The sequence below is a fragment of the Vigna umbellata genome, chromosome 4 (genome assembly GCF_029865625.1).
Source record: "Vigna umbellata cultivar VRB3 chromosome 4, Vumbellata_1.0, whole genome shotgun sequence".
In the NCBI taxonomy this organism is placed as follows: domain Eukaryota; kingdom Viridiplantae; phylum Streptophyta; class Magnoliopsida; order Fabales; family Fabaceae; genus Vigna; species Vigna umbellata.
Genome location: NC_142168.1, coordinates 28,925,780 through 28,941,849, shown reverse-complemented (window position 1 = coordinate 28,941,849; position 16,070 = coordinate 28,925,780). Strand labels below are relative to the sequence as shown.

At 33.3% G+C, this 16,070-nt stretch overlaps 3 protein-coding genes across 3 annotated transcripts; all 3 read left to right on the top strand.

Annotated features, from left to right (window-relative positions):
- The first annotated feature begins 3,050 nt into the window (after nucleotides 1-3,050).
- On the top strand, nucleotides 3,051-8,580 carry LOC124821239 (sucrose synthase 5-like). Its single transcript, XM_088111911.1, has 15 exons — nucleotides 3,051-3,199; nucleotides 3,436-3,568; nucleotides 3,671-3,825; nucleotides 3,914-4,104; nucleotides 4,225-4,343; nucleotides 4,589-4,805; nucleotides 4,964-5,059; nucleotides 5,192-5,365; nucleotides 5,490-5,606; nucleotides 5,701-5,867; nucleotides 5,970-6,194; nucleotides 6,282-6,848; nucleotides 6,932-7,070; nucleotides 7,308-7,504; nucleotides 8,167-8,580. The coding sequence occupies exons 5-15, from the start codon at nucleotides 4,231-4,233 to the stop codon at nucleotides 8,318-8,320; spliced, it is 2,166 nt and encodes a 721-aa protein (XP_087968037.1). The 5' UTR covers nucleotides 3,051-3,199; nucleotides 3,436-3,568; nucleotides 3,671-3,825; nucleotides 3,914-4,104; nucleotides 4,225-4,230; the 3' UTR covers nucleotides 8,321-8,580.
- Nucleotides 8,581-12,999: 4,419 nt separating this feature from the next.
- Nucleotides 13,000-14,604, top strand: LOC148199790 (uncharacterized). The gene has a single exon (XM_088112785.1). The coding sequence runs from the start codon at nucleotides 13,000-13,002 to the stop codon at nucleotides 14,602-14,604; it is 1,605 nt and encodes a 534-aa protein (XP_087968911.1).
- An 11-nt stretch (nucleotides 14,605-14,615) lies between these two features.
- On the top strand, nucleotides 14,616-15,842 carry LOC148199789 (uncharacterized). The gene is made up of 3 exons (XM_088111912.1): nucleotides 14,616-14,874; nucleotides 14,944-15,201; nucleotides 15,272-15,842. The coding sequence occupies exons 1-3, from the start codon at nucleotides 14,705-14,707 to the stop codon at nucleotides 15,840-15,842; spliced, it is 999 nt and encodes a 332-aa protein (XP_087968038.1). The 5' UTR covers nucleotides 14,616-14,704.
- Nucleotides 15,843-16,070: the final 228 nt, after the last annotated feature.

Genomic DNA, 16,070 nt, shown 5'->3' with positions numbered 1-16,070 from the left:
GTGTTAAACTCTATAATTGTGATGGTAATACACTGTTCTATTCAACGACTTACTCTCACTTATAAAGTTAGTTTTTTATACCATCATAAGAATCGTGAGACCATCCTTATGACATGATCTTATGTCACTTTCACCATCCAACCATTCTCCTCTACATGAGCATAAAAGATTAATAGAGTTCAACATAGTTTCACAAGATGGAACAATTCTTAGTTCAATGCACACTCTAAAGATTTACATAGTAGATAGGATTTTCTTCTTCAAAATCATTAAATTATTATTCACAAGCATATTTATCCATAAATATATTAACCATTCTCAAAATAACTTCATAAATCAACAATTACTTTAATGTTCAATAAATCATACCTAAATAAACAACATAATACTTTTAAACATACATAAAGTCCATTGTGAATTCATTTTAAATAGTCAAAGAAAAAGATAATTCAAACATAAACACTCATGCTAAAAAATGTCATCCAACGCTAGACCTCTCACAAAACTTGGTGCTGAGCGATAACATGGCACTTAGCTCTATTCTTCTGGCAAAAAGGTGTGCTCAATAACATTTTCTGGCGCTTAACATCTTGGAGTTAAAATGCTTTAGACCTATAATATAAGGATGATGCTCAGTGGCACCTTGACGCTGCTCAATGCCAAACTATTTGCAAAACTAGGCATTCAACGTCAATCCAACATCGTCGAACGCTACCCCATTCTTAAAATAGGACGCTCAGCATAATCTTGGCGTTGCTTAGTGCTATACCAAATGTAAGACCTATATTTTGTACATTTTAAGCAAACTTATACCTACTCAACTCATCAAATGAGTACTCTTTTATGAGTGAATTAGTTCAAAGTAGTTTTAAATTTGAAAACTCGTACCACTTGACCAAGTACTTAGATTATTACTCTCTTAAACACAAAATCAAATCCAAACCAACAAATTCATGAATTAAACATTTAAACCATAAATTTGAATTCATCAAATTTCATCACACAATTCAATTGTGCACTTCAAGAGCCTAACCAGAGTTCAACATGTCATACTCATCTCACATATCACACCTAGTCAATTACCATACAATCATACAATTAGAAGTTTCAAGGTATTATATTTTTAAAAACAATGCAATTAACTTTTCTTATTTGAGAGGTAGATGAACTTGTTCTAAGGAATTCCAAATCTCTTTCAACTCATAAGATATCCTATCTATATCTTGGAACAACACAAACATGATCCAAATACACCATTAGAACCATTGATTAGTAGAGATTCATATAGAAAATTCAAATGCTACATACAAGCCATAAAGATTCACATACAAAGAAAGAACAAACAGACCATGAAAAAGATTTGAAACTTAATTTAAGCAAATGAAAAATTGATTGATCCAAACTGAAGAACTTATTGCAAGATCAATCATTCAATCCCAATTCTTCAATCAAACAAGCAAAGAGGAAGAACCTTAAGAAAATTCTAAAAAAATGATTTTTAGAGAAATGATATTTTTAAAATAAAGAAATTCGTTTATAACAAAACTATTTATATTAAAATATTTTAGTATTAAAATAATTCGAGAGTCTCACAATTTTTAAACTGTTATTATTTTTCAAATACAATTTTGTATGTGTACTATATATATATATAGTACACATACAAAATTGTATTTGAAAAATATGAACTTTTATTTATATATATATATATATATATATATAAAAGTTGATATTTATCCATTCAGTTAGTTGTAAAACAATTATAAAATTAAATTAAAATTGTCAATTCATGTTTTGTTAGCTGAAGTTCCTTTATGATGTTAAATGGAATAAATAAATGGTTAGCAAAAATTAATAAATAAAAAATCATGGTAAGGAATTCAGATTTTAGCAAAACAAACTTCATTATTGTAAATAAAACTTAATAAAGAAAAAAATTGGATATCAAATGAAATAAATAATTAAAAAAGTTAGTAAAGTAAATTAAAAAAAATTATAATATCAATTTTATTTTTGTTTCTCCGTTTATTTATTAGTATGACACAATTAGCACAAAGATAAATTAAAATATCATACACTATGACGATAACCTAATACTTTTCACTAATTTTAATAATTCGTACTTTGATATCATGGAATAAGTAAACCATTTATATAACCATTAACTGGTTAAGTTAGTACATAGGGTTTATAATTAAAACAACTCTCACTACCTATATTGGATATTTAATACAGTAAATAATTTTCTTTTTTGTAAAAATATTAATGCACTCTTAAACTTTCATAGTTATCCGTATAAAATTTTAGTTTTGTGAATACGAAAAAAAACTTTTCTTAAAGAGAGACGGACAACTCCTTTTTCTTAAACGCCACCTATTTCCCAAACTTTTTTAAAGATAGAATATTAAATTAAGATATTTAGTTAAAGTATAAATAAATATATTTAATAAAAAATCAACAAAAATAGTTATATGAAAATGTAAAGTTATCATAAAACCCTTCTCCTAAGAGATAAGGAAAATTGAAAAATAGTAGAATAGGTGTTAGGAATGTTGTAAGAATATTTGTAAGAATATTTGTAAGAAAATGAAACTCACTATCCTAAACAAGCATGCTTTAACACATTCATTTAAATATACTATTTTTTAATAATACCACTTTCACCTACTTAATCTTCAAATAAGTATACTTTGTAACATAAATAAAAAATGGTCGTGATTTATTATTATTTATCACTATTAAGTGCATGAGTTTAAATCTAGTTTGCATGATTAGGAAGCAATATTAGTGAGAAAAGTGATGAAGAACAACGTGTGCACTTGACATGGAATAAAGAAAAGAACAAGAGTGTTACCTCAGAGAACAACTTCATGTTCTTAAACATTCTTTGCCTCCACTTTTAAATATGACTGAACGGAGCAATCTATATTTTGCTTTGTCCCTCATGCACAATATTTCACATATTCTTTCCTTGCTTCTACTCTTTCTTTCTCATTATTCGATATAAATACTCTCTCCATACCCTCCAAAACACCATGCACAAAACTACCCTTTCTTAATCAACCACTGCTACTCATTCTCCTCAAATGGCTTCCTTTAATACCTCATCCTTGTCCTTGAAGAGATCAGATTCAGTCACAGATAGCATGCCAGATGCCTTGAAGCAAAGCAGGTTTCATATGAAGAAATGCTTTGGCAGGTACTTTATGTGAAGGAAACTTTGGTATCCTAGTTTTTTTTTTTTCTTATCAGAATTCAAATTGTATGATGAGGATGCATTAAAAGTCAGCATAAATTTCTGAGGTGCATTCTGATTGGAAAGTGTATCAAAAGTTCCTTTGCATTAGTTTTATCCTATGTCAATAAGCTATACTCAAAAGGGTTTCATATTTCTGTTCTACAATTTGTGTAACATGGGAGGGAAATGTGAAACAGGTTTGTTGCGAGTGGGAAGAGGTTAATGAAACAATATCATGTGATGGATGATTTGGAGAAATCAGTTGAAGACAAAGCTGAGAGGAAAAAACTTTTAGATGGCATGTTGGGTTACATCTTCAGTTGCACTCAGGTACAGTTGTTTCATTTCATAGCTAACACTCAAAACATAGGTGGGGTTTAAGATCAAGAGGAGGACAATATAGCTTATGGAACAAATTGGAATTGTGTTCAGGAAGCTGCTGTTGTTCCACCGTATGTTGCTTTTGCAGTTAGGCCTAATCCTGGTTTCTGGGAATATGTTAAAGTGAATGCTGATGATTTGCAAGTGGAAGGTATTGATGCAGTGGAATACTTGAAGTACAAGGAACTGATATTTGATGAGAAATGGTAAGTTATGCTCTCTGAAGCTCATTCACATTCCCTTTTGGCTTGTGCCAATGATTAGTGCAAATGCTGAACATACTTGAATTTGCAGGGCAAATGATGAAAACTCTTTGGAGTTAGATTTTGGAGCTATTGATTTCACCACCCCTCGCATGGTTCTTTCCTTCTATAGGTAGTGGACTGAACTTTACCACCAAGATCTTGACATCAAGGTTGAGTGAAGGCTCCCCAAGCGTAAATCCTTTGCTGGAATACTTATTGAGCCTTAACTATCAAGGAGAGGTAAATAAAGGCATGAGTGAATCAAATCAAACATTGAAATATATACACAAATGATTTTGCAATAGTGGAAAAAGCAGAGTTCAACAACAGTGACTGCATATTTCTTTTATCAATGTGCAGAATCTTATGATCAATGACACTTTGAATACCATGCCAAAGCTTCAGCAAGCGCTGAAGGTGGCTGAAGCCTATGTATCTGCACTTCACAAAGATACACCATACCACAAATTTGAAGACAGGTCCACATCTAACTCTTTTTCTTTATTCCTCCATTTTGGTATCAGTGAATAAGTATACATAAAATGATTGGAAAAAAGGTTAAGAAAGTTCAATCTGATGTTCTTAAGATGCCAATTAGCTTCATTTGAAAATTCTATTGAGAGATAATAATGAATTAACATTATTTGTTGTTTTCTTTATTTTATCTTTCCTGAGATTAAGTAAAATAGCTTCCTACTGTCTCATTCTCTATTACTGTCTGCAGATTCAAGGAATGGGGATTTGATAAAGGTTGGGGCAACACTGCAGGAAGGGTTAAAGAGACAATGAAATTACTTTCGGAGGTACTAGAATCTGCAGATCCGGTGAAATTGGAATCACTTTTCAGCAGGCTTCCAAACATGTTCAACATAGTTATCCTCTCTATTCATGGATACTTTGGCCAAGCAGATGTCCTTGGATTGCCAGACACAGGAGGCCAGGTTTGAATTCCTCCTCTTACTAGGAAACAGTACTCAAAACACTGTTCCTGAATATTTGACTTAAATGCATCAATCATGACTATTTTTTCTTCTTCTGTAACACTACATTTTAATGCATAACTTTGATGAGCTTGAGGCTGTTCTTTTTCTTCCAACAGGTGGTATACATTCTTGATCAAGTGAGGGCCTTAGAGGAGGAGCTACTTCATAAGATTGAGCTGCAAGGCCTTGATGTGAAGCCTCAGATTCTAGTGGTAGGCCACCGAGTTCTAGCTAATAACAATAAAAAACTAAGCTTGAAAACGCCAAAGCCATTACATACATTATTCTCTTTTGCTTTTGCTTCCTATATCTTCAAAGGCTCTGAACTTTTGTTCCATGCACAGGTAACTCGTCTTATACCAGATGCCAAAGGAACCACATGCAACCAAGAACTGGAACCTGTCACACACACTAAGCACTCCAACATTCTCAGGGTCCCTTTCTATACAGAAAAGGGAATGCTTCGTCAATGGGTCTCCCGTTTTGATATCTACCCTTATTTAGAAAGATTTGCTCAGGTATGTAAACAATCATATCCTCCATTTCCCATATATCAGAGAACGGAGAAGAATAAAGGAATGTAACATGAAACATGTTACACTCGTGTTTCTCTTTTTATTCATATGTCTTTATCATCAACAGGTTGCTACTGCCAAGATTCTCGACCTCATGGAAGACAAGCCTGACCTCATAATTGGAAATTACACAGACGGAAACTTGGTGTCATCCTTAATGGCCTCGAAACTTGGAGTGACTCAGGTTCATTCATTCATTCATTCATTCTCCTTTAGCTTTTGCACAATCTTTTCTTATCATCACTTTGAACTAAAACTTATATCCATAACAAATGAAGGCAACCATTGCTCATGCTTTGGAGATGACCAAATATGAAGACTCAGATGCCAAATGGAAGGTGCTTGATGATAAGTACCACTTCTCATGTCAGTTCTCAGCTGACATAATCGCAATGAATTCAGCTGATTTCATTATAACTAGCACATACCAAGAGATAGCTGGAAGGTACACCTCCTTTTCTTTTGAGTGAAACCTTCTTTTAAGCTAAGTATTCACCCTGTGGTCAAAATTAGCATGAGGTAACATTTCACTACTTTGTTTCATCAGCAAGCAGAAGCCAGGACAATATGAAACACACACTGCATTCACCATGCCTGGACTTTGTCGAGCAGTCTCCGGCATCAATGTGTTTGATCCAAAGTTCAACATTGCTGCACCTGGAGCTGATCAATCTGTCTACTTCCCTCCCACAGAGAAGGACCAGCGGCTGACTTCATTTCATCCAGCTATTCAAGAACTACTTTACAGTAAGGTTGACAGTGAAGAACACATGTGAGTTTCATTCATTCCACTTTGCCCTCATCGTTTCGTTGTAATTCAAATGTGTCCTGATTCAAACTAAAATATGATTTGACTCAGAGGATTTTTGGAAGACATGAAGAAGCCAATCATATTCTCCATGGCCAGGCTTGACAAAGTGAAGAACCTTAGTGGCCTAGTTGAGTGGTATGCAAGAAACAAGAGGCTCAGAAGCTTGGTGAACCTTGTGGTTGTTGGAGGATTCTTCGATCCTGCCAAATCCAAAGACAGAGAAGAAACTGAGGAAATCAAGAAGATTCATCTGCTAATGAAGGAGTACAATCTCAAGGGGCAATTCAGATGGATTGCAGCTCAAACTGACCGCTACCGCAATGGTGAGTTGTACCGGTGCATTGCAGATACAAAGGGAGCCTTTGTGCAACCAGCATTGTATGAGGCTTTTGGTCTGACAGTCATTGAGGCAATGAACTGTGGATTACCAACTTTTGCAACAAATCAAGGTGGACCTGCAGAAATTATTGTTGATGGGGTCTCAGGTTTTCACATTAGTCCTTATAATGGAGAGGAGTCAAGTGATAAAATTGCTGATTTCTTTGAAAGGTGCAACACTGATTCTGAGCACTGGAACAGAATGTCAAAAGCTGGTCTTCAGCGCATCAATGAATGGTAATTCTTAACCAACAAATGTTTTGCTTTTTACTACATTCATGGTTGGATTTGTTAACGTAAGTCTTGTTTTTTCCTTGCAGCTATACATGGAAGATATATGCAAACAAGGTCTTGAACATGGGATCAATTTATGGCTTCTGGAGAAGGTTGAACAAGGAGCAAAAGTTGGCAAAGGAAAGATACATCCACATGTTCTATAATCTTCAATTCAGGAACTTGGTAAGTTTGCTGTAGGATATTTCTTTCTTTGTCACAAATTCAAGATCAATACTTCATACTTTCTAATTTCTATAGGTACAGAATAAAGCAGTCAAAAGTTCAAGATCATATGAACATAACTTTTTACAACACACTTCATTATTATTTTAACACAACCTGAGGTTTTGACTGGTTGTACTTTTACTTCAAATTCAATAGTTACTGAAATACTATGGAAAACTTTTTATTGTATTGTAGGCAAAAAAGGTACCTATTCCTAGTGAGACAGCCCAATATTCTACACAAATGCCAAAGTCTTCTGCTCCATCTCCAGCCAGAAGACCAGAAGCAAAATCCAGGCCTCAAAGAGTTGATGGACATGGTATAGTTGGAGCTCCTATAAGCCTATTAACAGCAGCAGTTCCACCAAAAGTTAAACATCAGCCAACTACACAGTAAGTCATTTAATGCATGATGTAACATTTGTCCACTTTTACTTGTCATAATGGTCCAAGCCGGTCACAGAAACTAACCTAGGATTATGATACCACATATGGATTTTTTTCAAGGAGTTATTAAGAAAGAGATTATATATATGTGATATGAGTCAAACTCATATAAACATTAATATTATTTTTAATCCAAAATCTAAAGTTATTAAGTTTAAGAGTGTCTTCTTTTTTAGATGGTGTTTAACTTTATCATTTCTATTTAAGGTGTAAGAGTCAAACTCACTTATATTATTTCAAACACATATTAAAATCTGAACTACAACTCTAGATGAATGTTTTATTTTAATCCAGTTTCGAACACAAATCAAACAAAAAAACAAGCAACATGAATGAATGTCGAGTTTCTTAGATCCTGCAGTATTAATGCAAATGTTTTTTAACATTGTTATTCACAAAAATTCGTTTCTGGTATGACTCTTAAGATGTATATCATAAAAATGAACAAGTTCATCAGATTAGTCTGTCTGTGAATGAATAACAGAAGAGTATTATGAATATTTGCATGAGGTTTTGGTAAATGGTGGGAAGTGAGTGATTACATTGTTTGATTTGAATGAGAAAGAAAATTGTCTAACACCCTTGAGAACTTTCCATTTGCATTGCAGTGGTGAAGGTGTGAGAGAAGGAACAGCTATTTCAGAACAAAATGGTGGTGCTGTCTATGGATTACGTTGGATGATCTGCTTAGTTGCTTTTGCATACGCCATTCATTATCTCTTAAACAATTTGGACCATCTGTTGTTCAAAAGGGAGCAATGATGGAATCAAGGAATCACACTCAAATGTCGATGATGTGATTTTAGTTTAACTCATTTCTATAGGTTTTACTTTTAGCCTTTCTATTTCATTCTTGTTGTAAATAAGTTTATGTGCCAAATAAAGTGTAATTTCAACTATGTTGAAATTAGTGGCACTTGAAAGCTAAAACTTTGCAAATTCTATTTTACGTGAATAGTACCTCATCTTTTCTCTTGTTCAAAGAACAGAGATTATCAGATTTCATTATTAAAGATAAAAAAAAAATTCATCATTATTGGTTAAATATGTTTTTATCTTTTAACTTTAAGAAAAAATTAGAGTTAGTCTCTTTTCGAAATTTTAGTCCAATTTAGTCTCTCACTTTTAGAAATGTTTGGATTTAATTTTTTTAACGAAATTTTGTTAAGTTTATTTAACGTCTCAAACACATTCATGATAGTATTTGAGTTGTTTACACAATTTAACATATTTTTTTCTTGAATGTTAATTGAGAAATGTATTTGAAACGTCAAATAAACTTAACAAAATTTGATTAAAATAGCTAAATTTATACTGTTCTAGAAAACTAAATTAGTATAAAGTCGTAAGAAAAGACTAATTTCAATTTTAACTAAAAGTTAAAAGAACAATAATCCTTCTTAAAATTATACACTTGGTTATAATCAACTGAACATAACATTCTTGTATTATGTGGGTTTGTTTAAATATAAAAAATTATGTAATTTAAATATAAAAAAGTATGATACCTTTGCTTACACAATAATAGTAAGACCATGATAATAAAATAAATTAGTAGCACTAGGCAGCTATACCGTTAGTGACTCAATGATTTTGATAATGCAAAGTTAGGCCAATAATTTTTTTTTTGGATTAGGAAAATAATGATAAAAATTGAGTTGAGTTATAATTTTTGATTCAGTTTTATAGATAGGTGTTGAGTTTTTATTTAATACAAGGTATTGTGCTTGAGAACAAGATCTTAAGTTAACAGATGATTTTCTAAAATACTTTTTTTTTTCCTAAGAATTGTTTGGGATTATTTCTGGTTGTAATTTTCAAATGTTTGAAAAAAAGTTAACCAACTTTAGACTTTACAATTAATTTGACTTTTTTCAAGTCTGTTTGAGTTCAGATTGATTTCAAAAAGTTCGTAATTATGTTAAAGTTAACTTTACTATTGTGTTAAAACTTGATCGTAAAACATGTGCATGTTCTTAATGAAAGATTCAATTTAATTGATTTTAGAAGATTTATTTTAAAACAAAAATGTTTTTCTTAAATTATAAATAAATTTAAATAGTTCATTCTTTATTCTAATAAAATTTACATTTCTAGAAATTTAAATTTTCTTTATACTTTTTAAAGCTTTGGTGTTGATTATCTATCATTTTAAGATCATATATATCATGTTATTAGGAGCTAATAAAGAGGAATTCAAGAGAGACGAATTAAATTTTGATCTCACTAAGCTTTTAGTTTCCTTAAAATTGATTATATTTCTGTTTCTCCTTTTTCTGAGTTAATGAGTTTTAATTATACTCTATTATTTATCTAAATCAATTAAAAAATAAAAAAATTCTATTGATCGTAACAGTGTTAATTTTATAGGTTGAAGTTTTGAAAATTTCCTTTGATAAGTTGGGAAGTTGTTTATTAGTAGTTCTTAGCTTAAACGATAGATATCTTCAATCAAGTTTGAATAAAACAATTATTATTATTTTTCTAGAATTCTAAAATAAGTTGATTAAACTTTCTTCTTATATGTCTTAAAAGAATAAGTTGTTATTTTTTTTAAGCATCGAATAATTTATATACAAATTATAGAGCAAGCATTTTTATACCAAAGTAGAAAAATTAACTTTTCAATATTTTTTTAATTTCTTGTTTTGAGACACATGCTAGTAAGAGTTTTATATAACTTCTTAAAAGTATGCAACATTCTAGAAATGAATTTGAGTTTTTGTTTTCTTTTATTATTATTATAAGATTAAGAATTTGAGTTTTGGTTTTGTTTTATTATTATTATAAGATTAAGTTGTGATTACTGGTTATAGAACGATGACTTTTACTTTTACATAAGACGTCTGATTTACTTTTTATTTATGGTTGTTCAAAGTTGACCATAAAAATTTATTACTTAAATTCTTCATAGATATCAATGCAAGACGTAATACAAACTCTTTCTCCCTAAACCTTTTATTACTTTATGGATCAAACGAGTAAATTGTGTGAATTGTAGATTAATTCTTAACTACGTTTTCATCACGATCACTCAACACTATTAAATTTATTTTTGGGAGATATCCAAAGCCATGTGATAAATAATTAATAACTTAAACTTCGACACTTTATAAATAATTAAACTTTCCAATAGTGTGATTTGCAAGGTCTTTGTCTGGCTGTATGAAAATTATAATTTATTGATTAATATTTGGAAACTTAGTCGTGAAAACCAATGCAGATCCAAGTAGAATATTCATTTGGGATATTAATAAAGGGATTGTGATTAAGATGGTTCTTATATTTTAATCCAATTTGTGTTGATTTTTGTGTTTTTTAAATATGTTGACTAAAGTTTGATTCTTATTGTTACGGTAGAAGAAAGTTGATCTATTAAGTAATTTATTACGCCGATCTACACTTCTGAAAATTTCTGTCCACAACTATTTATTAAGTATCAGAAGAATATATTCTTACGGTCATTGTTGAAAGTTTATAAATGCGACAATAATAATAGAGAAACGGCTCTTGATTTATAACAATGACTTTATTTAAATCTAAAATCTTAAGTGAATTATTCAAACCCTCTATTATTATACTAATATTGTAATAATAACCAATATTAAATTTAATGTAGATATATAATATTATTGTAATTTAAATAATTAATATTTATAAATTATACACATATGATATAAATTAATATTTAAATATTTATAAATTTAATATTTAAATATTTATAAGTTTAATTCGATACCAATAATACTCATACAGATCTCATACACAAGTAACTATTACATCAACTTATAAGATCAGGTAAAACACACAAAAACGGTGAAATGGAACTGATTGAAACTCTGCTAATCCCGTTTAGCGAGAACATTCACTCGCTCAACGAATAGTGCCTGAAGGTCCACTTGTCTAACGACTAGACATCTCGCCCAACGACACTAGCGCTGGAATTCTTAGAGATTAAATCACTCATAATTCATTCAGTGATTTATATAATTCCAACCATCCTAATTCAATTAAACAAAATATACAGAAATCAATACATACAAATTTTGAATTATATAACCTACATGAACTCAATTCATCCCAATTGTGATACAACTCAGACAACATTCTCACATTTCATCATATAACCAATTCATGCAGTTTAGGAATCTAATCCCAACTCAAGAGGTCATATTCATCACAAAGCTCAATCATTCAGGCAAATCACAACACAATCATACAATTAGTAATTTCAACATATCTATAACTTAAAAACATTATAATTAGCTTTCCTTACTTGTGAGAAGCTAAAATAGCTCAAAGCCCCAAAATACTCTTAAACGTACAAGAAACTCTATCTGTACTTAGAAACAACAGAAACATATTATGGCATGCTATTAGGATCACTCATCAATAAAGACTCTTATAGAAAACTTGAACACTACATGCAAGATAGAAAAACTCACATGCGAAGAAGATGAAATATACCAAGAAAATAGTAGAAAGCCAACTTACTCTAAAAGACAATGACTAGTTAAAACGTTGGAGAGCTTGTCCTCAAGATCACTTTATAAATCTTCTATTCATACTTTAATTTTTTAATATTAAAATAATTGAGAATTGTCATTTTAAACAAACTATCAATTTTAAAATACTATTTTTTAGGTTTAATACCTCTTTTGGTCCCTAGAAAGGGGGCCAAAGTTCAATGTGGTCCCACCTTTTTTTAGAAGTTCAATGTGATCCCATCTTTTGTAAAAAGTGTGCAATCAAGTCCTTTTTGCAAACGGCGTGAAGTTTTTAACGGAGCAGCTGACAGGGTGAACTGAGTATCATTACGTGGCTTTGTGTGGGTAAGACGTGGCAAAGAGAGGGTGATACGTGGCTGTGAGAGGGTAAATTTGGTAATATTAGTGAGGTTAGGAAATCAGAAATTAGGGTTCAGGAGTTTTAGAGAAATTGCTAATTTGGGATTGATCATCGTGGACGAAGTGCACATTGAGGATCTCAAGCGCGAATTGGAGACCACAAATCTGAAGCTGAAATTGGAAACCGCAAATCAGGTTAGGGTTTATGATATGTATTTGTTGTATATGTTATCACTGTTGTCGCTTTATAGGGGGATTAAGTAGGGGTGAAAAGTTGTCTTGTTTTGATGGTTCATAGTGGTCCCATAGATATTAGTTTAACTTAAATTAGTGGTCCCCGTTTGCATTTGCAGGGTTGGGGTAGGGATGGGTGATGACATGTTTCAGGTTGTGGTCCATCACGGTGGGACCTTGATCAAAGAAGTCCCCTTTAAGTATATGGGTGGGGAGATAGTTTATTGGGACGTAGATCCCGATAAATGGTGTTATTTTGGAGTATTAGGTTCACTTAAAGATCTGGGTTACATGGAAGTAAAAGAATTATATTACAATATCCAACATGTTTTACATAAGCTTGATGATGATAAAGGAGCCATGAACATGATGAAGGTGGCTAATTATTTGGGGAAAGTGAACCTGTATGTTGTGCATGGGGTGGACGAACCAGCTATTGTAGAAAATGATGACAATGAGATTTTGTACCTATGTGAAGGTCCAGCAGACAGTGGTGAGGGTAGTGACGTTGGAGGAGAAGCACATCTTGAGGGTGACAAGGAGGATGGTGAGAATGAAAATGTCTGGGAGGAAGACAAGGAGGATGCAGAAGATGTTGAGGTTGAGAATGAGGGATTAGTGGAAGTGCACATTGAGGATGGAAGGGAGGATGGAAGGGAGGTTGAAAGTGAAGAAGAATTGGAAGTGGACATTGAGGAGGGAGGGGAGGTTCGTACTGAACAAGAGGTGGAAGTTGACATTGAGGATGGAGGGGAGGTTCCTACTGAACAAGAAGTGGAAGTTGACATTGAGGATGGAGGGGAGGTTCATACTGCACAAGAATTGGAAGCAGACATTGAGGATGGAGGGGAGGTTCATAGTGAACAAGAATTGGAAGAAAACATTGAGGATGGAGGGGACAGTGATGATGAACCTGGAATGGATGATCTCAGTGGTGATGAGTATGTGGATGCAGACAATGATGAAGAAACCCAACAACAATGCAGGGGTTTGTCAGATGATGATTGGGAGTCTGATATGCTTGTAACTCCTGAAAACAGTTCAAGTGAGGAGGATTACAACGAGGATAGACTATGTATGGGTGGTTTCTCAAAATATACAAAACAGAAGTCCATGGCAGATTACAAGTGGGAAGTGGGCACCATTTTCAGTGGGAAGGAAGAGTTTAAGGATGCTATTAGAAGGTATGCTGTTCATGCTGGGAGGGATCTAAAATTTGTGAAGAATGATAAGCGTAGGGTGAGGGTGCGCTGCATGGGTGGCCAAGGGAAGTGCCCATGGGTAGCTTACTGTGGGTACTTGCCATCACGCAAAATTTGGCAATTAAGGAAGATAATTGATACTCACGGTTGTAGTAGGCAACTTAACATCAAACTAATGAATGCTCAGTGGTTGAGTGAAGAAATAGATAGGTCTTTAGTTGACAATCCTAACTTAAAGGTGAATGATATTCGTACTAAAGCATTAAGAAAATGGAATACAAATGTGTCAATATCCAAGGCACGAAGGGCAAAGTTAATTGCCACAAGACAGCTTGAAGGAGATTTCAAAGAACAGTATAAAAGGATATACGACTATGGACATGAGTTGTTGAGGTGTAACCCAGGTTCAACAGTGCAGATTAAAGTTGACTCGCATAATGGTGATACAATCTTCCAAAGAATGTATGTTTGTCTGAAAGCTTGTAAAGACAGCTTCAAAAGTTGTAGGCCCATAATATGTTTAGACGGATGTTTTTTGAAAGGTTATTACAAGGGAGAGCTTCTCACTACTGTTGGTAGGGACCCAAACGATCAAATGCTACCACTTGCCTATGCAGTAGCAGAAGTGGAGAACAAAGACAGCTGGACATGGTTCTTGCAATTATTAATTGAAGACCTCGGGGGTAGTGAAGTATGTGGGGGGTGCACGTGGATGTCAGACCAGCAGAAGGTAAATATACACCTTATATTCAATTTTAGTTAATGCTTTGTTAAAGGATCTTGTTTTATGACTAAAATTATTTGTGCAGGGGTTGGTCCCAGCTATCCAAGAGCTTCTTCCTGGGGCAGAACAAAGATTCTGTATGAGGCACCTGTATGCAAACTTTAGAAAAAGGTTTGGTGGTCAAATTTTAAAAAACCTGATGTGGACAGCTGCCACAAGCACATATCCACAGGCTTGGGAGAGAGAGATGCTGAAAATTAAAGAAGTCAATATTGAAGCATATAAATACCTCATAGCCATTCCCCCGAGGTAACCCATTAGCCATTACATACAATTTATTGTCCCTGATGCATTGTAACCCATTTGAGTGTGCAACAGGTTTTGGTCAAGATCTCGCTTCACAGGTCAAGCAATGACTGATACACTAGATAACAACATCAGTGAAGCTTTCAACAGTGTTCTTATTCATTCAAGAGGAAAACCTATTATAACCATGATGGAGGATATCAGAGTTTATCTCATGAAAAGGTGGGCCACCAATAGAACTAAGGTGGCATCTATGGAGTTCACAATATGCCCAAAGATAAAGAAGAGACTTGAGAAGGAATGTAATCTGTCAAGATATTGGGTGCCAAGGTAATATAACTCCATTTATTTTATATACAAGTTATTTATCTACATTGTTCATGTGCTTCATTTGTTTCAGCTGGTCTGCACGAAAGATTTTTGAGGTTAGGCATACTTCTTCAGTTGGGAACAAGTTCACACTGGACCTGGACACAAAGGAGTGTAGCTGCAGAAAGTGGATGATTAGTGCCATTCCATGCTGTCATGCAATTGCAGCAATGAACTTCTCCAACGTTGATCCACAGACTTTTGTCCCCAATGTGTTCACAAGATCCACCTATGAAGAGGTCTATGCGTCCATCATTTTTCCACTCAATGGCCACCTACTATGGGAAAAGACAAATTTCAATGATGTACTACCACCACTGATCAGGAAGATGCCTGGGAGGCCAAAGAAAAAAAGGAGGTTGGAAGCATGGGAGCTAACTAAAGATCAGACTCAAATGCGTGTTGGTGGCCATAAGAAAAAATGTAGTCTTTGTCGTAACATGGGGCACAACAAGAGTAACTGCCCTTTAAAGCCCCAGCCAGCAGAAACAACACAACCATCACAGCCACCTCCAAGTTCACCAACCCCTGAACCATCACAGCCATCAAGTCCCCAATCATCCCGGCCAACAAAATGCAAAGTCAGAAGAAAACGTACTTAGATGCAAAGTCAGAAGAATTGTTATTAGATATTTAAATTTTGTGGTGGTGTAATATGTACTATTTCTTACATGGTGGTGTAATACATACTTAACGTACTTACTGAACTGATTTTCTGTATTTCGTTTATGTGTCGTAATGAATGAAACTGCTTTTATGTATTTGTTTTATGTACTTGTTTTATGTATTTGTTTTATGTATTTGTTTTATGTGCCAATATTCAACATCAT